This window comes from Myodes glareolus, chromosome 11, assembly GCF_982192425.1.
Source record: "Myodes glareolus chromosome 11, mMyoGla1.1, whole genome shotgun sequence".
In the NCBI taxonomy this organism is placed as follows: domain Eukaryota; kingdom Metazoa; phylum Chordata; class Mammalia; order Rodentia; family Cricetidae; genus Myodes; species Myodes glareolus.
This window is the reverse complement of record NC_142036.1, coordinates 68071209-68093903: the sequence shown is the minus strand read 5'-3', so window position 1 is coordinate 68093903 and position 22695 is coordinate 68071209. Positions and strand designations below refer to the sequence as shown.

General features: G+C 41.0%; 1 protein-coding gene and 1 long non-coding RNA gene across 5 annotated transcripts; one reads left to right on the top strand and one right to left on the bottom strand.

Moving 5' to 3' along the window:
- Nucleotides 1–1376: 1376 nt before the first annotated feature.
- On the top strand, nucleotides 1377–22419 carry LOC125387984 (uncharacterized). 4 transcript variants are annotated; one of them, XR_015739248.1, is made up of 5 exons: nucleotides 1377–1530; nucleotides 19392–19540; nucleotides 20482–20564; nucleotides 20736–20947; nucleotides 21154–22419. XR_015739248.1 is itself a non-coding variant. In XM_087911798.1 (4 exons), exons 2-4 carry the CDS (start codon nucleotides 19440–19442, stop codon nucleotides 21215–21217), a joined length of 426 nt encoding a protein of 141 aa, XP_087767924.1. In that variant the 5' UTR covers nucleotides 1378–1530; nucleotides 19392–19439; the 3' UTR covers nucleotides 21218–22419. The 4 variants fall into 4 exon arrangements, 1 of the variants encoding a protein (XP_087767924.1); XR_015004459.2 differs by having other exon boundaries at nucleotides 20687–20947; XM_087911798.1 differs by lacking the exon at nucleotides 20482–20564 and having other exon boundaries at nucleotides 1378–1530; nucleotides 20687–20947.
- LOC146892409 (uncharacterized) lies at nucleotides 8158–11319 on the bottom strand. The gene is made up of 3 exons (XR_015004460.2): nucleotides 11088–11319; nucleotides 10168–10292; nucleotides 8158–8364 (listed from the first exon to the last, which is right to left on the bottom strand). It is a non-coding gene; the product is annotated as an uncharacterized LOC146892409 (long non-coding RNA).
- Nucleotides 22420–22695: the final 276 nt, after the last annotated feature.

The following is a 22695-nucleotide window of genomic DNA, read 5'->3' as shown; positions in this document are numbered from 1 at the left end:
CTCAAAGCAATGTGCCTTACCCTCTCTGAGAAGTAGATGGGGGTGCGTGGGGGGTAGCTGGAAGGAATTAGAGGAGGAGAGGGAGTGGGAACTGGGATTGGTATGTAAATTGAAAAAAGATAGTTTGCTTTCTTTTTTTAAAAAAATATAAATTTTAAAAAAAGAAGAGTGGAGGAGAATGTGCTGCTTCCCCTCCTTGCTATTTTGAGTTTTAGGGGTGTTGTTTAACTCACACAATTCAACATTAGAGTGTAGAAACATGAGAATTACAGCTTTCTGTTTTGAACATATGTCACAGTGGACAGCTCTCAGCATAAACCTGCTCCCCCAGATTGTGCACAGACCTCATCGAGAACCTTCCTCAGGAACTCGGCCTGGACACAGAGTCAATACTCAACAAATAAGAACTACGTGATATGACGCACGCAAGGTTCTGGTGTGATGCTTAGCTTCTGGTTCTTAGACTAGATGGAAGCTCTATTGATGTCATCATCATCATCACCATCAGCTTCTCCATCTTCTTCCCTTGTCCCCTTGGCACTCACCTTATAGCAGTGCAGGTAACTTCCAAGGGCAAATATCTGGGTCCCTTCAGTGACAGCTGCTTTTGGCAGCTAGTATTTTGGGTGCACGTGCATAGTAAGACAAACGCTGAAGAATCGACACACTTTGATTTAGCCCAAGGAACAGCCCTCAGCCAATGCTGGTTGGAGAAGCTGGCTGAGACATCCTGGACCTCTTTTGCCCTTGACTGGGATAAATCAAGGGCATCCTTAGACTGCATCCCAGCATTATGTAATAGGACTGCCCTCTCCCTGCTCTCAGTAATGAGGAATCACATTTCCTCCTTCTTTGTCATGCCTGTCTTCCTCATTCCTTTGCAAAGAGTACAAGCATCACGGCCCACAGTTTCATCCACGGAGCTCTCAGGGCTCTGTATCCAGCAGAGTGAATGCTAGATTTATCCAAGTTGCAGAAGCTCAAAGGTTAAGTTCCAGAACACATCAGAAACGTATCAGCTTGATTAGAAGCAAACTTTCATTTCACCTAGTGGTAAACTTTCTGTGTAAGAAGTTTTGAGAGAACCTTGGATGTTTGCCACCATTTGTCATTGGGATGAGGGAAAGCATGAATGAGGGAACTGGGTGTGGTTCATTTGTGCTTTTAAGTTTTTCTCTTTTTTTTATTTTTTTGTACTGTCTTTTGTTTTTGGTTTTGTTTTTTGGTTGGTTTTTTTTTTTTTTTTTTTTTTTTTTTTTTTTTTTTTTTTTTTTTGTCCTGGAACTAGCTCTTGTAGACCAGGCTGGCCTCGAACTCACAGAGATCTGGTGTGGGAGAATTGTCTGTATTCTGTCAATCATGTATTTTAATAAAACACTGATTGGCCAGGCAGGTAGTATAGGCGGGAAAGCCAGACAGGAAGTAGGGGTGGAGCAAAGAAACTGGGAGTATTCTGGGAAGCAGGAAGCTCCCTTGCCACTCCTGTGCAGACCACCGAAGCAGAAACATGTAAGCTGACAACTGAAAAAGGTACCAAGCCATGTGGCTAACATAGATAAGGATAATGGGGTAACATAAGTTATAAGAGCTAATAAGTAGCCTGACCTAATGGGCCAATCAGTTTATAACCTAATGTAGACTCTGTGATTTCTTTGGGACTTGCTGGCTGTGGGGTACTGGGTGGGACAGAAACCCCAAGAAGCTGGCCCGTCATGTTACAGAGATCCTCCTGCCTCTACCTTCCAAGTGCTGGGATAAAAGGCGATCGCCACCACTACTCGGCTATTTTTTGTAATAAGGATCAGGCCAGGCACTTCTGGGATGACAATCAAAGCCTACATTTTTACTATCTTTTGGAAAGTTAGCTATGATTTCTTTTTAAAATCTTTATTCAGTGGGAGGATGTTACAGGTGGAGGACTAATTGGAATCAGTTTCACTTTCTTCCTTGTTGGAATAGGATCACCTTTGTTCCCTGTGTCTCTTGTGCATTGCCAGGCTGGCTGGGAGCTTCTGGGGTCTCTGCATCGGATCTCACAGTAGGATTGCTGTGATTACAGAGGCACATCACTATGTGAAAAGCCATCCAGCTTTTCACTGAGAGTTCCAGGTCCCAAACTCACCCGGTTAGTCTTTTATGGCCCGTGCCTGCCTGCTAAACCCTCTCCCCAGCTCTAGATTTGACTTCTTAAGCAAGAATTTCATGCAGAAAAAGATTTTGCCAAGCGGGACTAGTTTCGGAAAGGGGTACAACTGAAAACTGACCCTGGTGGCCTTGATCATATACATTTAGTCTCAGCACAGAGAGGAGCGTGCTAGAGAGAGAGGAGGCTGAGAACTTTAAACAGCTGTGCCAGGAAGTTACTCATTAAGACGAGAGAAAGCAAGCTGGCAGGGACTCGGAGCTGTTCTCCCTGTGGGCGAACTTCCCCATTGCTGGGAGAATGTCTGCTGGCGGCAGCGGGAGAAGAGTCATCAATGGATTCCCCCAGTGGTGGGTCCTACATACTGTAATTCCAGCCTGTCAGGAAAGGTATACCTACTAGTGCAGTGTGCTGTGTCTGTCGTGGGTTAATGAATTGTCTTCTGATTGGATTGGAGGCCTGCTGCACAGGAGGAAATGTATGCTTAGTACTATAAGCCTGGTCAGAAGTCCATGGATTGGGAGGCCATAGGCCCTGGAAGGGAATGTACAACTGTTGCTTTGCTGAATGCCAAACTGCTCTTTAAACATCATGTTTACACTCAGATTAGTGATGCTCTCAACCTTAGTCAGATGTGCTTATTTTTTACAGGGGGTGACAGTCAATGGAGAGGTTCATAACGGATTAAAGTATTAATAAATGACTATTGCGTGCTCAGTCCTAATGGTACAGCTATAACCATACTCACCCTAAGTTCATGGACTATCCCAGAAGAGGAAGCAGAAAGAATATATAAGTCAAAGGATTGGGGGTGGGGGGGCTGCACACGTTACACCTTTTGGGCATGACAAGTCTGTTCTATTCATGACCTCATGGTCGCTGTGGAGACCAAGTCAGGCAGTCTTCCATCGTGGATGGGGGAGGGCTCCTGAGATTCTACCGTAAGCAAAGGAACTATTGGCAATTCATTAATTGATAACTGCCAGAGGAAGGAGAGTCATTTTTGTCTGGGTTGTGCATATATTTTTGTAGATGGCCCAACATCTGTGTGCGTGCGGGCAGAACTGATTGAATTCAGTGAGTTATTTAAAGATACAGAGGGCACATAATGGCAGGGGGAGGTAGTGGAGTCTTGTGGGGTGATGAGGGTGATGGGGTCAGAGATGATTAAGAAATGATGTGTGTAATTCTCAAATAAGCAAGAAACCCAAGATAAATTTGCTCTCAAAATTCCATAAAATGAATTTCAAAAATATCTTAATATTTTTAATAAGTGTGCATGAGATGGGGGTAGGAGAGGAAGACAGACTTTCTGAGGTGACTATTTTGAAGAGCAAAGCTTGGATAAAAATACCCATATGGGTAAATGAGCTGAACTGATACTGACAATACAGAAATACAAATATCAAAAATGTACACAAAAGCATTTAACATCTTTAACCAGTCTGGAAGTGAAAATTAAGTCTACATTAAGGTTTTTATATGAACCCATCAAGAAAACAAAAACCAATAAATAGTGAGGGACCTTTTACACGCTGTTGGTGAGGGACCTTTTACACGCTGTTGGTGAGGATTTTACACGTTGTTTGTGAGGGAACTTTTAAGGTAAGGGGCTTTGTATACACTGTTGGTGAGGGAACTTTTACTCATTAATGGTGGGAGTGCTAATTAGTTGAGCCACTGTCAAACTCCTCAAAAAACTAAAAGTAGAACTAAAATATAAGCCGGCTACTATTCTGGATATATACCTAAGAGAACCAAGGCACCATATGAGAGACATACCCAAGCCCTTGTTTATTCTGTCCTGTTCACAATAGTCATGTCCTGGGATTAACCTTGGTGCCCACTAGTGGGTGAGTGGATAAAGAACACTGTGATGCCCATTAATACATACAAAGAAATTTTGTTCACCCAATTAAAAACAAAATTTAAAATTTGTCTTTGGCAAGATAATGGGTGTGTTAAGCAGAATAAACCAAATTCATAAAGATAAATTTAATGGAGTTTTGTTTAAATGTGGGAACTTAATAAAGAAAAGCATTCAGTAAAGCTGAGGGAACAGGAGGAGGGCATGTTGTGGATGAGGAGGGAAAGGGAAATACGTGTGGGCCATGGGAAGCAAATACAATCAAAATACATTCTATCATGAAAATATCACTGTCTTCTCTGATAATGTGATGAGGGCTGGGAAGATGGCTCAGTGGTGTGGGACAATGGTCTATATTCTGTCAATTATGTTTTAAATAAATGCTGATTGGCCAGTAGCCAGGCAGGAAGTATAGGTGGGACAACCAGACAGGAAGTAGAGGCGGGTCAATGAGAACAGGAGAATTCTGGGAAGAAGGAAGTTCTATTCAGCAGTCCTTTACTCAGCCGCAGAGGAAATAAGTTGTGACTGCCTCACTGAAAAAGGTACCGAGCCATGTGGCTAACATATATTAGAATAATGGGCTAATATAAGTTACAAGAGTTAATAAGAAGCCTGAGCTAATGGGCCAATCAGTTTATAACTAATGTAGACCTCTGTGTGATTTCTTTGGGACTTAATGATTGTGGGAACGGGGCAGGACAGAAAACCCAGGTAACAGCTCAGTCCATGAAATGACTGTGGACAAGCATGGGGGCCTAAGTTTGGATCCTTAGCTCCAAAACCAAAAGCCAAGTGTGGTTATGTAGTATTTGGGAGAGACAGGCAGACTGCTCAAGCTCACTGACCATCCAGTCTAGCCAACTGGTGAGCACTGGGTTCAATTGGGAGACCTTATCTCAAAAGAAAAATGGAAATTGATAAAAGAATGTAACATGAGGGCCTTCTTGTTGGGGTTTCTGTCCTTCCTGATTCCCACAGTTGTTAGGTCCCAAAGAAAATCACACAGAGGTCTCTATAAGTTATAAATTGATTGGTCCCTTAGCTCAGGCTTCTTGTTAATGCTTATAACTTACATTAGCCCATTATTCTTATCTATGTTAGCCACATGGCTCAGTACCTTTTTTGGTGAGGCAGGTCACATCTTCCTTCTTGTGTGTCTGGGAAGAACTGGGAGGAATGGGCTTCCTCCTTCCTAGAATTCTCCTGTTCTCATTGCCCCACCTCTACTTCCTGTCTGGTTGACCCACCTATACTTCCTGCCTGGCCAATCAGCGTTTATTTAAAACATGATTGACAGAATACAGACAATTCTCCCGCACCAAAAGAAGTCATTTGGTCATCTGACTTGTACATACATATGCATGTCCAGGCACACAGACTCATGAACATGTATATACACATACATTACATGCACACACAAATACACAAATAATATTAATAAAAAAGCTTTAAGTTATACCACTTTTGTTTTAACACAGAGAGAGGGAGAGAAAGAGAGAGAAAGGAGGAAAAAAAAGGGGAGTTGGGGAGTGTGTGTGTTATTCACATCTAGGAAGCTAGAAATCTGGCAACCAAGATGGGCTCAGAGAGGAGCAGTGGGACCTACAGTTACTGCCTTTTGTCTTCTACAAAATAGTGGCTTCTGGGGCATTTGCTGTGGGTTCCATGAATTCCCTATTTCTACGAAAGCAGTTCCTGAAATGTGGCCATTTCACATTTGACCTTGTACAAAAGCAGCAAGAGCAGGCAAGCTGTGCCCTGTGGGAACAATAGAAATGCCCCAGAATGGAGCAAGAGAGAGCAATCATTCACCCAGTGGCCCTTGTATTCACCCAGATCCAGCTGCTGCAGAAGTGAGGGCAGGTGAAGGTCCTCGGTGGGAAAAGAGAATGTGGGAAATGGAGAGAGCCTGACTCATGCCCCTGAGCTGAATCCTGAAGTGGTGGCAAGAGTGTATTGTGTAGGAAGGCTTGAAAGCAAGATGAGATGTAGGATGAGTCATGGTCAGTACCTTCAAAGAAGAGGGTGTGAGACAGTGTGGGTGGGAATCCACAGAATCTGTTCCCTGGGATCAATGGAGTAACAAAAGAGCAGGGGGAACTCAGGTGCTCCTGAATCCTCGTCTGTGGTCCAAGATTCTTCCATTGTTTCAGGACCTAACTGTTTTAGTATGGATATTTGTGCTTTTTCCGACCTTAGATTCATTTGGGTTTACCCTCCTGCCTCAGTGAATGCTTCCCATGGGACTCTTCAGACACAGTGATTATTAGGTGCCTTTTGTTAAGTGACACATTGTCATAGTCTGTACTGTTTTCCAGACAAAGATCATGGTGAGCTAGATGTTTTGAAATGCCACCCCCACCTTTCGTTCACTGCCACACTCTGATTTTAAAGTTTGTGAAAGGCTCAACTTGGTTTCTTTGCAGGGTTGGCACTTGGAGCGATCGCACAACAGCAGCATTTTAGCGGATGAAATGCCAAAATAAATCGAACCACCCAGGCTCCCCTGTGCCATAGAATTCTCTCATCTGTTCCTGTGAAAGTCCCTTGCTTAGTAAGAGCTCAGTAAATGTCATGAATGAACAAGCGCATTGCTACTGGATAACATGAAGCTTTCTGAGATGGCTCTATTCCTCCACACTTTATATAAGCATGGAGAGAGGTGGCTAAGTCCCTTAGAGGCTCAAATACAGCTTAGGGTGTAACACTTGCTTTGTAAGTTCAAGGCACTGGCTTTTGAAAGATCTCAAAGAAACAACTAAAGACACCAATCAGTAGCAGTATACATATATCAAGAGATAGATAGATAGATAGATAGATAGATAGATAGATAGATAGATAGATAGATAGATAGGTAGGTAGGTAGATAGACAGACAGACAGATATATAGATAGATAGATGACTCTCTACATATATCAATGGAGTTTGGGGTTGCTTTATGATAAAGTTAATCTATTTAATATACTTTGGTATTAATTAAGAACTCATTTTTAATGTTACACACCCCTAGGAAAGGTCTTAAGGTAAATCCATCTCAGTTATTGGCTTGCACAAGGAACAAGAGCATAAAATTCATAAATACCTGGAAATTCAGTAATAACTTGGAGAGAAAACAGATTTTTAAAACCCATCAGCCAGGAAAAATAGTTGATTTCACAATTATGGATTTCTAGAAAGATTTTGGAACTTATGTTTTAAAACTCAGTTCTATTTTTCTTTGTAATTGTTGTTCATGTCTCCCCTAGGTAAATATTGCTTTCCTTTCTGTTTCTCTTATAAAATATTATAGCTGACCAGTTGGTGGAGCAAGCACATTTCCATGGCTCTTGATGGCTATCTGTGCCCGCACTAGCAACATAGTTAGAATCTAGACAGAGATTTGATGTCCTAAGGAATAACTAAGCTGATGCCAGACTTTTAACAAAAATGACAGCCAGAACCACGTTATCGCCAAGCTCACTTGCAGGGGGTCCCTTCTTAGCTCATCTCAAAGATGCAGATCCCATCCCAGCAAAGTCCCACTTTGGTAGGTGAGAGTAAGTGACGGGGAAAAGTCATCCTTAGGGCTCTAAGTCCTGGACACAAGGTGCTAATGTAATGGTACCGTAGGTTCACAGTAGATGTGTAGATGTAATTATTAGTCTTTGACTTAAAGCAGTTGTCCTAGGGAGACAGCCTGTGGAAAAACAGTTTGCTCAACTCAGATCTCCAGAAAAATCATGGCTGACTTTGTGTTTGCGAATATATCTTTAAATCCCACCCCGCACCAAATTGTGATGGCTACTTATATGTACTAAAAAAGCATAATCTGTGATATTTTAAATGCAAAGTGTAGGAATCAGCATAGTTATGATTATATTAAAAATGTCATTCATTTCCCACTGCACACTTTTATATTACTTCTTTGTGTACAATCTATTTTGATGATAAACTAAATATAACCAAGAATTACAAGCTACTGATACTTTCTTTTTTAAATTGTTTTATTTTTTAAAAAAATGAGAATTTATCTTTGAAATAAATGTTTGCTACTAGCATGTGTGAGGTCTAAGCTTAATCCCTAACACTAAGAACTCATACAGAAACACACATATGCAAACACGCAACACAGTCTTCGGAAAAGTGGAAATCAAAGCCAATGACCTTAAGGTACCCATACATGTAATTGTACTCTTTCATTTTCTGAGGCATAAGGCCATAACAATTTCAGCAATGCTTTTACATGAAGTCATATTTTATGAATTATGACAAGTGACAAATATTATGGATAGGCTGTTGTTCCATCCAAATAGGCAGTGCATTGTTGGAGGAGGGCCACGTGTTGGTTCCCGGATGCCCGGCTAGCTTAGACCTGAAATAATCACACAGAAACTGTATTAATTAAATCACTGATTGGCCCATTAGCTCTTACTTCTTATTGGCTAACTCTTACATATTAATTTAATCCATTTCTATTAATCTGTGCATTACCACAAGGTCGTGGCCTACTGGCAAAGTTTTAGCACGTCTATTTCTGGCAGCGGCTCCATGGTGGGTCCCTGGCTCCGCCTTCCTTCTCCCAGCATACAGCCTAGCTTTCACTGCCTACTTAAGTTCTGCCTTGCTATAGGTCCAAAGCAGTTTCTTTATTCATTAATGGTAATCACAGCACACAGAGTGCATGAGAAACCTGAATTAAGTGCCTTGAAGTAAAGGGGACCATGTTTAGCAGAGATCCCCAAGTGCTGACTGTGTCTCCTCTCTTACTTTCTGTGTGCAATATATAGTACTGCCTCCAAGTCCCCAAAATCTGTCATTATCCCAACTACTGACCAATACAGAGACCAGGCACCTGTTGCTGACTGAAATCAATAACTAATCTGTACACACTGATTGATGGAAATTATCAAACTGAAGAGAAGGCGAACTGGCTAACACAATTTAGGAGATTTAGAAAACTTCATATTCTTACCGATTCCTTCTGATGTGCATTTTTAATGGATGAAATTTGTTCTTAGACAATGTTATACAGTGTTTTGTTTACACACATCTACTGCTGTTTTACTCTTTCCCAGCCTTGCTACCTCCCCACTCCCTACAGGTCTCTTTCCTACATTTATATCCTTTGATTTGTTCTGTGAATCACTGAATACGTCTCTAAAGCTCGCCTTGAAAAAAAAAAAAAAACCACTATGTACCATGCACTTTTCTCAACAATGAACTTTAAAAGGTAGACAACTTTACCATAAAATTCAATTTCATTGTAGGTTACAAGGCTTTAAAAATAATACATTTGGGCTGAGCAGTGGTGGCACACTCCTTTAATCCCAGAGCCCAGGAAGCAGCGACCGACAGATCTCTGTGACTTTGAAGTCAGCCTGGTCTACAAACTGAGTTCTAGTACAGCCAGGTCTACACACAGAGAAACCCTGTCTCAAAAAACCAAAATGAGTAACAATAATAATAATATTGAAAACCTGTTTTTAAAGGAAATTATTTCATATTCCTTGAAAACATCTTTAAAAGTCAGGATAAAATGAAGATTAAAATGAATATAATTTAATATAAAGCAGTTTGTAGATGGTGTGAGAAAGGCCATGAAACAAAGACCCTGCTTTATCTTGGAGTGTTATTGCAATGTGTAATGTTTTATCTTCATCCTTAAATTTTATGAGCTTTCTTTAATAAATGTAAATGGATATTACTATCATAAAAATATACTTTGTCCCACAAGGTTTTGGAGCAATTTCAAGGAGGCATGCTTTAACTCAGATCATAGACGGGCTAAACATCCTAAAGAGTAGGAATGTTTCCAGCAAACACCTTTACTCCAACTCAGAGACCACAGGAAGGACGATCAGGTATAATACCAAATCAGGTATTGGGAGTTTTATAGTAGCTTCAAGTTTGGAGACTTGGTATATGACAAGAAGAATAGAGAGACCTTTTGTGTTTTAAAATCTACTCCAAATTCCAAAGTGTGCCAAGAAAATATGCTAACCCAAGATTTTCTCCTTCAGCATCTGCACTGCCTGATTCACTGCGCAAGAGCAAAGCCATTCTTCACACCAAATCCTTGTTTCTACCATGTTACTGTGCTGGAAGATTATTGGAATGAGAACTGGGAAAATTAAGCATTTTAGGAAGTTCAGGGCTTTGATGTTTATTTTCTCACCAATTTCTCTGACAGCTGGAGACATAGAGTTGGTACAGGCTTTTCTAGACCAACAAAGACTAAGGCAGTAAGGTTGGTCCAGACCCCGTGCTCCTTCTCCCAAGTGCTTCTTTCCTGGGTGCTACCTGGAAAGAGTGCCGATGTCAGAATAGCCCATGATGATGCATGAGGCAATGGAAAAATTGCCACTTTGTGGGAGTCTCTATCGCATGACTACAGTTCTCTCTCTCTCTCTCTCTCTCTCTCTCTCTCTCTCTCTCTCTCTCTCTTTCTCTCTCTCTCTCACTGTGTGTGTGTGTGTGTGTGTGTGTGTGTGTGTGTGTAAGAAAATCTAATTAGCATGGTGAATGTATTTCAAGACTTTAAAAGTTTTGGATGTTGTAAATTTCCTGGGCAGCCTGAATGCATTTCCTCTGCTGGCAAAATATGCATTGATTTCCTTCTGCCAATGACAGCTTGAAGTAAAAGCCTGGGATGTGGCATTTGGGATTAACGCCGCATTTGCTTGAGGCTTTGGCTTAAGACACTCTGGTATCTGTACTACACACAAAGGGGGCTCGACACAATTTTGTACACAGTAAGCCAACTGTGAGAGCTTAGAGTGATTATTCAAATCAGATAATAGTTCAGAAAACACATCACACTTTTGCAATCTCCTAATAAAGAGATCCATAATAGGATGGGAACATTAATATATTTCAATAGTCCCAACACTTTATTTAACAAAACATTTCAAAACTAGCACCAACACAGATGAGGGTTCTTTTCTTCATGTCTTTGAAGGTGCTAAGATTCAGTCTAATATGGCTCTACTAAGGGGAGAAACTCCTCTGTTTCTTGAGTCAAGGGCCCCTCATGTTTCAGCCCTAAATTAAGAGGGTCCCTGGAGATTCTATAATTGTAGTAATCCGAATATTTACCTCTTCTGCAAATTTTCAGGTCACCATAGTCTTGCCAAGTAGTGCCGAGAAAAACCTTCAAAGGAGTCATTACTATTCTCATTTCTTCAACTACTGAAGTGCAGAGGCCACTTAAACATTCGCATTTCCAGGATACCTCCAAAACTCTCCCTGCAACCCTCGGACATCAGGTGAAGGCTAAGCTGTGAACAGGCTCCTCCAGGCCAGAAGGCTAGGTTCCAGAAACCTTCCTGACCACTTGAATTCATTTCCTCTAAATCCTTCCCCAAGCCTGGAGTTTTCTAAAACCATGCAAATAGGGAATGCTTTCTTGAGATTTTTTTGTGTTAAAATGAAATGCTACTGGTGGATCTAAAAACAATGCTAACTCGGAGTGAGGGTGTTTTCCAGATTCCTTTATGAGGAACCCTGTGACTGAGCAGAACACTTAGTGTCTATCTGGGACAGCAGTAACCAAGAGAACAGATTTCCCCAAGTGATAGCTAGAAACGTGACACCTTTGGGATCCAGCGTTCTCTCCGACCAGCCTTGATCTCAAGCACTGAAATATTCTCCATACCTATCATGAAATCTTACCCAGTTATCTGATAAACTTTTCTGATCAAAAGCTACGTCGCATTGGTGTGTGCCCAGCATTCCCCTATCTTGACCAAACACAGGAAATGAACCGCTTTGCACACTGAGAGCAGCCAAAGCAATCTACCGGTTGCATAATTCTTCCCGGCTCTTGGCTCTATGTATTCAGCAAGGACTTGAAGAGCGGCCCCATTCCTCTTCTCCTTTTCAAATGAACACACCCAAATTTTTTCGGGGGAAGGTGAGTAGTCCTGGGGCCTTTGATTTTGCAATCTCCTGTTTTGAGACAAGCAAAAAAGACTAACATTTTATTTTGCTCTGTGTTTTTTCTTGTGTTCTGTTCTGGTGGTGTAGTGGGACCGATTTTTAACTGGGGAAGTATAGGGAATTCCTTTTTTCTTGTCTACGCACACCCACACATGCATATAAGAACCATTTGATCTTTAGTTGGTGGCCCAGGTAATCCTATTTTTAGCATAGGGTTAAAAAAAAATACTTAAAAGATAAGAGAAACCCGAACTTCATCAATCCAATCCCTCAGCAAGCTATTCCCCATACAGTGAGCTAGTCTCCTGCCTCAAACACTCCACCTCACTCTTGTTTACTGCTTTCTACCAACGGTAGAGACTCACTATACTTTCTATTACTGAAGCTTCTTTAAAAGCCGCTAAAGTAAGCAGGTATATTATTTTTGCTAAGAGATGATATGATGTTCTCTCTAACTATACTTATCATTGAATTCAAGTACAGGACCTTTAAGAAGTCTCGACGCCATTTCCAAACTTAACTTGGAAAGCACACGAGGTAGACGTGATGGTAAACTGTAAATGGAATCTGAAGGCAAATTCAATTTTCTCCTGTGAGCTGTCGTAAACTTCAATTCTGTTGGCCATATTTCATTTGTCACAGGAGCTGAAATGAGTACATATTGTGTGCAATTGTGTAATGTAGTTGTCCTAAAATTTAATACATTTACTTTTGAGTACCATTTACGGATTGTTTCTCTAACACGCACAACCCGAGTTATTAAAGTTTGAAAGTGCGCGAGGCCCTTACAAAGACTGTTCATAGCTCAAGTACAGAGCACAGGAATTCTGGCTAAATGACCTCCTTTGGCTGACAGCCTATTCTCTTCCATTTTAGACGGGCTAAGAAAATCAAGAGACCTGTGCGCTGCTTCTCATCATAAAGGACAAATTCTTAAACTCTTAGAACGGAGAGACTAACTGGAACAAAGAGGAGCCTGAATAAGTTTTAAAGTGACTTCCTGTTAAGAACACATAGATAATATCAAGATCTAATTGTTAATGACAAAAAGCACTGAAGAAATAAAAGTTAAATCAGGGAATGAGAAGGCTAGTCATTCTATGTAAGTGGGCATTTAGCACCTGCCAGCTTAGACTCTGCTGTCATCAAGGCCTGTGAAGGCATATGTCATAGTTCCTGAACACTCGTGGCTCACAGACCTCGACACCCTTGTCTGGCTTGCTTTTAAAAGCAAATCTTGGGTACTGTCACTGGCTCACGGGATGCCTGTGAGCTATACAGTACCATTTGCTGGTACAGAGTGGGTCAGCCAGGGGAGAGCTCAGCATCACCTTCTCCCCACAGCTCTGAACTGTAAACAGATTGCAGGCTGTGACTGTGTCAGGGTCTTCTGCTTCCAGCCCGTGCATTATGCTTGGCTGGACCACCTGCTAGATGTTTTGTACATGAAAGTTTTTATTGCTTTAAGTTTTTTATTGATTGTAGAGATCACTGACTGAACTGATGTTAGTTTGTTAATAAAGACGGTTCTGACCATATGGTACACTGTAATGTGGAGCAGGCTTATGTAATTTTGGACGTTACAGCTCAAGAAGAATCACAAATACTGGTTTAAAATTGTATTTTGCTATTTTATATGATGGATGTTTGTGTGTATGTCTGTGCACCACGTGAAAAGCTACTATTTATATATCTCCATATGTATACTCTTTGACTCTAATAATCCTACTTTTATGCACATTTATAAAAGAATCTTAGTCATGTATGAATGAACAACTTTGGGGTTGTTTCTAATGGTGAAAATTTGGAGATAATCTATATGACTAAAACTAAAAGCGTAATCAAATGCTATTGTTTCCATTAAGTCATATACATGTAGGCATTAAAATAATACCATAGGCAAATATCTTAAGACAGAGGAATGCTACATATGAAAAGTAGAAAAGATATTAAAACAAATATTAAATTAAAAATTTTAAATATGATGTTAATAGTAATATGCAGAAGTACATGCAGTAAAATATTAACATGAGTATTGCTGGCTGGTGAGATTACAGGTGATTTTATATTTACCCTGAATACCTCTGACTTTTAATATATTTTACAAAACACATTAATTACTTCAATAATCAGAAAAATAAAAAAAAATTACTTTAAAATAGTGGAGAGCCACCCAGTTTCTATGTCCCTGGGATGGTCTGTAACAACATTTGCTGTCTATCTGGTCTGTAGGCAGTTTCAAGGCTGGCATGACCGGTCCCTCCTGTCAACTTCTACTGTTGTGCCACGCCAACTCAGGAAGGCTGGCTTCTCATTCACACGCATGCGCCCCTGTGGTCAATATGGCTGCCCTCTCACCTTCATGTTCAAGGCAGGAGGAAAGGCAGAGAGGCTACACTAACATGTCTGAACAGAAAGTCTTTCCCAGTTACGAAAGAAAGTACCTGAGGGTTGGCGATTTAGATCAGTGGTAGAGCTGTTGTCTAGCAAGTGCAAGACCCTGGGTTCGGTCCTCAGCTTTGGGGGGGGGGGGGGCGGGGAGAGAAAAAAGAAAGCACGGAGCAGTTGTGGTCTGAGCTAGTCAGAAGTGTTGGGCATGGGAATGGAGGATTCTTTTCTTCGTTGAGATAAAGAGCAAACTTTTTACTCTTTCTCCCCCTCAAAGTTTCCTTAGTCTTGGAATTCATAGAAACAATTCCTCCGATATGCTGGCAATAAGCTATTAGTTTTAGTCAGTTCAAGATGCTTTTCCCCTGTCTTTAGGAGAGTTGAGAGCAGAATATTGGGCGTGTAAGACCTTAGAGATGGAATTGCTCAGTCTGTAAACTCTTGCACCCTTTATCTCAGATGAGCATGAGAGGAGAGTGAAACTAGCCTGCAGATTTCATAGATGAGGGGAGTGAGGGCTCCCGTCTAGAGGCTAGATGGGAAGGAGGACGATGGCCATAAGTTAAGCTACACAGACGATGCCCAAGAATGTCTAACAAAGAGTCGACACAGCACAAGGTCCAAGACAAGCCACTTATAATGAGTTTGATCCTACTATCTTGTTTAAAGATAAGAGGTTCCTTTAAAAATAAAAGACAGATTGTTCACAACATTTTTCGTATGTTAAGAGTTTCTTTTATTTCATTGTAGATTTAATTACCCCAATCCCCACCTTTCTTTGGAGTGGATGTTACATAAGAGATTTTGCCTTATTCCTGTATCTAAGAAGTGCGAGCTATTTTATATACTACTTATATCCTTGAGTCATATTTACATTAATTTTTAAATATGTAACAGGCTTTTTGAGATGAACAGTGCTAGGACTAACTATTGGTTTTAAAGGTGTATTTTGTACACAATGGTTGAACTTGAAAAACAGGAAAAAAAGCTTTCTAAAGATTAAGATCTGTAATAGGCAGCCCTTAGTTGATAACCCTGCTAGCTAACTGGCCAGGAGTCTATTGTTGTATTTTCTTAAGTAAAATGAATATAAAAAATAAAAATTAAATTAGTTTAATTTAGAAACGAACTCAGTGTAGTGGCAAAATTTGTTTGACCTGCAGGTTTTGAATATGTAAGCATCAGTCTTTCGTGGCAGGGTCACCCTCACCTCTGCGGTATTCAATTCGTTCTGGCTCAGTACTCTTTCCTACTATTTCCCCATTATTTCTTACAGATTACCTCTGTTGGGTGACTGGATTATTTCTCAACATATCTGTTACGAGACGTTTCAGCTAACATGCTTCCTAACATTTATGAGCTGCCTGTCTGCTTGAGATACACACTTTACTACATCTGTCTTCATATTTCCCAATGAAAATGTCTCCTGTGATTTCGTATGTGAATGCATTTCTTTCCTAACTGTAAAAACAGAAGCTGTCTCCCCCTTCAGCAATCCTAATGAAAATATATTAGCAAACATACATGCCTTTCTGTTTACATAAATGTGTATAAGCGAAAACACAGATTTGCTATAGTTTCCAAAGTATTTTCCATCTTAATTGGGTCTTCACTAGCGTGTTCAAAAATTCACATCATACATTTTTCTCATTTTTCCTTCACATATAAAAATCCCACAATGATTATGACTTAAAAGGACTTTAGGAGAAAACTAAATTAATGTTCTCTTTAAAACACATTCCCATTTGTTCATACTCAGAATTCTCAGAATAGGAGCATTATAAAAGGAAACAAAATAGGAACACTGACCAGAGAAGTTAAACGATTTGTCCAGAGTTAAACGCCATTGAGAGAATAACATGAGAACTTTGGAGAAGCTATTCTTTATGGGTGGACATAGAGGAGGAGGTAAACATCCTTCAGTGGTATGAAGCTGGAATTGTTTAATGGTCTTTGAAAATCGGGTTTTCAAATGTAAGTCCCCCTACCAGCAACCCCTGATGACTTCCCAAGCCAAGCACATTCTTTTTAAAGATAACCAAATCCCACTGCTGCCCTCAGGGACTTCCTGACTTGCCCTTGAGACAAGCACAAAGCCTGGCAAATCTGGGGAGGTCCTTCTGGGAGAGATTCACCTTGGGAGTGCCTGGGACATGGTAGATGGGTGGAAGTGGAAAGTAGAAAGGAGCAAGGAAACCTCTGTAGCAGACGGGGTCCAACGTGTGACTTCACATTAAACTCACCAGTACTCACTTCACTGCAGGGCAGCCATTGTTCCTTTACCTGTCCATCATTGCCCCTAACTCTGAGCTTCTCTGCCAGAGCTCACTAGTCAGACACTAATGTGTGTTCCCCACTTCTTCTTGGACCTAGAATTCTGACTTTTTTTTTCTATTCAATGAATGATTCCAGAAAAAAAAAAAATCTTTATTTCCCAGGTTTTTTTTAAGTGACTAAGCTGTGTGACAAAGTGCTAGAAAATCAGGATAGATAAATAAGAATTTTGGGAGGACTCGTTAAAGAAAAGGTCTTTCCTTCTTCTTCCTTTACATCCATCTTTCAATCTGCTGTCTTGGATAAAGATGTAGTAACTAATATTTCATTAACAATCTTATACCATGAGATGTCGTGGGGAGGGTAAAGTCAAGATAGAAGAGAAAGAGGAGCTCTGGGATTCCTGGTAGGTTTTTAGAACCTCACACCCTAAACTGCCTAACTGTGATCTTATTTTGGGGAGAGGGTGCATCTTAGTGCGTTTAAGCCAAATAGTGGTTTCTGTTAATAGTAGCTGAAACACTTCATACCTTGGTACGCCCAGTAGCTAGCATGGTGCCTAAATTGATAATTGCTTAAAAACCCACATTTAAATTTTTATTTAATTGCTCATTTCAAAAAGAATTAAAGATGTGGCCCAAACCAAATAGCTGCAAAAATGTATTATATTACTTGTATTATATTAATGTAATTATACTACTTCTAAGGAATAGCCCATAGGCCAAATAAGGAAGACAAATGCAAGAACAAATGGATGGACATGGTCTCAAGATTCAAGATCATAGAAACTGCACAAGAAATGTAAAGCCAAATGCCATTCCTTTCCTAAGAAAAAAATACGACAATAAAATTTAAAAATCATTTTTAAATATGGAAAACTGTGAGGAGTCTTTCTCCATAACACCAGCTGCCAAATAATGACACGGAGACATCTTATTAATAATGAAAGCTTGACCTATAGCTGAGGCTTGTTCCTAACTAGCTCTTATAACTTAAATTAATCCACTTATATTAATCTACATTCCACCACGTGGTATTACCTCTCTTCCATCTTGCACCTTCTGCTTCCTTTCGATGTTTCCTAAATGCCTCTCCATTTCTGTCCCCAGAAAACTTGCCTATACCTCCTGCTGAGCTATTGGTTGTTCTGCTTTTGATTACACAAATCACAGCAATGCATTTTCACAGAGTGTACAAATATCCCACGACACGTAATGAAATCAGAAATATAGGGACTGCAGAGATGGCTCAGCCATTAAGAGCACTTGCTGATCTTGCAGAGGACCTGGGCTCAATTCCCAGCACCCACATGGTGGTTCATAGCCATCTGAAGCTCAAGCTCCAGGGGATCCAAAGCTTCTTCTGGCCTCCAAAGGATCAGGCCTGCATGTGGTGCACAGACATACAGACAGATGAAACTTCCAGACACATAAAATAAAAATAAATAAATCTTTTAAGAAGTGAAAAAGATAAGTAATTAGCTGACTCAAAGGATGAGTTATTTAAAGCATTTAAAGAAAGAAAATCAAATTCAAAGTAGTAGTTGAGAATTCATCCATCTGGAGACACGGAAAGGTTGAGCTCCATAGCTGCATTGTTTGTATTTGAACAGTAAAAATAACTAGCAAGTGTATAATAAAAAGTAAATGAGATCAGAGAATCACATGGTAAGTAAATTGTGATAATTGTGACTGAACACTGACTTAGTGGTTCTTCATTGCTAGGTACAGTTCTCAACACTTTACAAGATCAAAGCATGGGACAACATTACCCCCCGATGAGGTAGTTGCTGCATTATGCCCCTTTTTCGGATGTGGGACTGAAACCCAGAGAGTTCATATTATTCATGCAAAATCGCCCAGTAAATGGAAGACCAACATTTCAAGTGTTAGTTCTAAAGTGTACTTCAGAGTTAATGTAATGCAATGCATAGTACATTGGCAGGCCAGCTTCTTGGTGTCTTTAAATTCAGAGTTTGAAAATTGTAGAGGAAGGAAAGGAATCCCAAAAAACTATCTGGAGAAAGTTGAAAAGAAAACTAATTGGATGAAAATAGAAAATAGAGAGGAAAAAGCCAAGAGCTGCATTAAACTTTGAGAAACTACAATGAATTCCAATGTGGATCAGATGAAAGAAAGAACTAGTGTGTTAGAGATAAAGAAGGGAGTTTGTTTTACTAGTTATTTATTTAGCAGTATTAAGGATTAACCCTGGATCCTGTGGGCGCTAGGCAAGAGCTCTTCTCCAGAGCTGTCTCCTCCTCCCTCTCTCGACTTTGTTTTTAAAGTTCAGAGACTGGCTCTCTCTACACAGGTTGGCCTTGAACTCACTCTGTAGCCCAGGCAGGTCTTAATGTTTTGATTTTCTTGCCTCGGCCTCTTGAGTAGCTTGGCTCACACGAATGCACCACTAGGTCAGGTCCAACAAGACATTCTATCTCTGGTCCTGATAGCCCTTAAATGGGGAAGATGAACTAAGATGCAAAGCTTAGCTCTGAAGGTTTTCCAGATCATTGGCATCCGCTCTTCAGTGCGCATGCTTCTGAGAAAGAGTCCACGTAGTTCATACAACTCTTTAGGGATTGTAAAGGTCCTATTTACCACCCTCTCTCGTCTCAGCCTCCAACCGCCTACTCCAGTGACACTGCTCCTTAAAGTTCCACCCCTCAGTCTGCCCTTCCTGAGCTCCAAAATCCTAAACTGTCCCGCGCACCACTCCTTTGAAGATATGTCCCACTGTGTGGTCTATCAGTTATCCATAAGCACACGGCCTTAGATAAACGACAAGCTTCCTTGGCAGGAGCCGAGCGGAAGAAGATGGTGCTGAACGGAAAAAAAGACCCTACACATGGCATACAGTATTCTTGCAGCAAAGTGTGACCCGGAGATGACAACACGGTTTTGCAATTCTCGAGACTGGCCAGGATGGTATACTGTGATGGTATACAGGTGCGGATGCGGCTAACTGGGAACGATAGGGGACCGGGAAGGCAGTGCAAGGTGCCCAGAAAGCTGTCAAGGGTGTTGCCAAGTCTTTCTTTAGAGGAGCCATCTGCTGACCTTGTCCTCCAAGGGTAGAGTAGGCCTTGCTGATTCTTCGACCCTAGTCCTTGGAACGGTAAAGGAAAACATCTCCAGGATAACACTTAAAATAGGAAGACAGAAAGAGGGGCAGATTGAGCCTGGCTAGCCTGGCTTCCTTAAGGTTATGTAGTAGATTTTGGGGGGAGCTTAGTGCTTTGGCTGTGACCTCTGTTTGCCCCAAGGTCAGGTCAGCTTTGAGTGCAGCTTACAGATTAAACCCTTCAGACCTTCCCAAAGCCCGAGCTTTAACTGGTTTCAAGAACACAGGCCCAAACCTGCATATTATTTTCTTTGGCTTTAGAGGGGATGGGGGACTTCTCTGAAACCCCAGGTTCAAAAGACAGTAGCTGGAATTTATGCTGAAGTGGAGTATCAGGCTCCGGGGCTGAGCAGCGTCCTAATGCAGGTGAAAAGAAGGTATTGATTACTTAAAGAAAGTTAAAATAAAAGCAGTTTCTCTCCCCCATTTCGGCACACTGTAGCTTTTGGCCTATCCACTCACAGCTAAAAAAGCATTCTTTCCTGATAATCAGGCTTCAGCTGTCTGAATTTCAGGCCGAGCCTCTCCTCCTGAGCTCTGCTGAAGGGCTGCTTTAATTAACCATTATACCACAGATGTTATTGATTTTTTTTTTTCAAATCTGGTTGAAACATCATTGTGCTGGATCATGGCCAAAACCAAGGCCTGAATTTGTGTGTGCGCACTGCCATACTCTCTCTGCATACCTTATTAGTCTCCGTGTCTGCTAAGTGCAATCCTTAGTATTAACTCAGAAAATATAGAATTGATTTTTTTCGCCCAGCAGCCCTGATCTAAGGGCTCGTAATTTGAAATCTGAAAACCTGGGCCTGAGGAAGTCGTTCTGCGGTGACTCTACACTTCCTTGAAGTAAGCTTTTTATTCTTTAATTTAAAAAAGAAATCTCCCTCTGCCTTTTGACTCGTCTCTCAAATATACGTCTGGGGGTTTCGCAGGAACCTGGCTCTTTCTTTGCCTCTGAACTTTTTCAGGAAAGGCCCCCAGTGTCCTAATTCTTGTCTGTCCAACATATTTGACCAGCAATATCAATGGTCGAAAAATTCGAAATTCAAGCATCTCGACACTTTCTCTGTTTTGGAAGAAAAATTGGAAGGTCTTGAACAGAGTCGTCGTCGGAGCAGGACATCAGACAAACAGGGCATCTGCATTCCTCTCGCCACCCACCTTCCTGTGATGAGCAACTTGAGGACCAAACAATCACGGCCGACTCCCCTCCGTTCTGATAAGGCCCTGTGAGTTTAGCGATACCTTCTTTAAATGTAATTTGAAGCTTTTAAAACACTGTAATGGCAGCCCTTGACCTTTAAGACTCACGTGGAGAAAGAGATGGTGAAAAATGTTTATTTACTCTGCATTAGCGTTAAACCCCCGTTCTCCCCAAACCAGCAGTCCTTTTATAGTATGGAACTCACGCATGTCACCCTCTTTCTTCCGACAGGAACCAGACAGGCCCACTTGAGCTGGAGAAACAATGGCCTGTGGCGGATCCTATGCCTCAGTGAGAAACAACAATGCAGGCCTCTTGACGGATTCTGGCGTCGCGAGTGGGAGCTTGCAGTTCGCCATGTCTGCTGAGCAGAAGTTGGAAGAAGAAAAGATCATCTTGTAAACAATTAATTAATGTTTGTCATGAATTATCATTTTTACTTCCTTCTCGAGAGGCTCAAAGGGAATAAAAAGGCATTTTTGCAGGTGGTGGCATTCAAAGTAAGGGCAATCAAAGGTTTGAGAGCCGAGGCACAGCACTCCGAGTCTCTAAGGGTGAATGGTGCTAGGATTAGAGCGCAGCAGGGGGTTGAGGGCTTCAGGTGTGAAGCTTAATGTTTGTGATCAGCAAAAAAAGTCTCGAATTTATCTAAACTGCTCTTCTGCTAACAGTACTTCTAGCACATAAATGTTCTGAAACTGACAAGTGTTCTCATTGCTCTTCTAATGCAAACATGATCTGCATTTGAAAGATGCATCCCTTTCGCCTAATTTAGAATGTGCATCACAAAGAGCGTTAGATGATGACCCCACGAAGAGACACAAAACACCTTCTCTCTTTCTCTCTCTCTCTCTCCCTCTCTCTCTCTCTCTCTCTCTCTCTCTCTCTCTCTCTCTCAGCATGCTGCATGCATATGCACACATGCAAACTGTATCCTTCTTGCATGGATCTCCTTTGAAGTACCTAGCAAGGATCTGGTGTGACTGATTCTTTTCTTCCTTTCTAGATTTCTAGACCCTCAAATTAGATGACTAATCAATCATCTTGTCCATGAGGTCTAAATTTTTCATTTAATTTGGTTAATTGCCTAGAGTTTGTTATCCTAACTTTTAATTTGACCAACTTTTTCCTGTCCACTTTCTATCAGTAGCAGTATGTTGAAGGTATCTGACTCATTCAAAAATTTAAAATATATACCATGCCTAAGATGTTAAAATTTCCTAAAGAACTCAGAGCAATGTATGTGACTGCCTAGAACTAGTGATGTAGGCAGGTACTGCCAGTGCCTTTAAGGTTGCTATAGTCCATAGAAACACATCTTGCTACTTTCTAGCTCCCTCTTCAGAATTTACTACTGAGCTCTACTCCTTTTGTCTCTGTATTATAAACCAACATCATTCACTTCCTGAACCCCAAAAAGAAAAATAAAATATGACGTAAAATGTTGATGAGATATCACTTCATGAAATAAATCAAACTCTGACAGGAATGCATGAATCTGAGACTCGAGTTAATTTTTAATCGAACCCTCCAAAGTTCTTTTGCTCTCCTGTGGTGCCCACCCATTTTCTCTTCTGCATTCCCTCGCTCGTATATTATCCGCTGATCGCCAGCCTAATGTATTCCAGGTCTTAGGGCCTGGAAGCCCCAAGGAATCCAAAATAACGAAAGTAAATGTAGGCACACGTTTGTCCCCTTTCGCCTCGTGTTCTGTGAGGATGAAGCCGAGTACCACTCTGAGGTCTGTGCTTTCCATTCTAGACCATGTCATGG

Coding starts and splice junctions, on each gene's coding strand:
- LOC125387984 (XM_087911798.1), top strand. CDS start 19,440: ATGGCATACAGTATTCTTGCAGCAAAGTGTGACCCGGAGATGACAACA. Junction 19,541..20,686: donor TATACTGTGATGGTATACAG/GTGCGGATGCGG, acceptor GAACTTTTTCAG/GAAAGGCCCCCAGTGTCCTA. Junction 20,948..21,153: donor CTCCGTTCTGATAAGGCCCT/GTGAGTTTAGCG, acceptor TTCTTCCGACAG/GAACCAGACAGGCCCACTTG.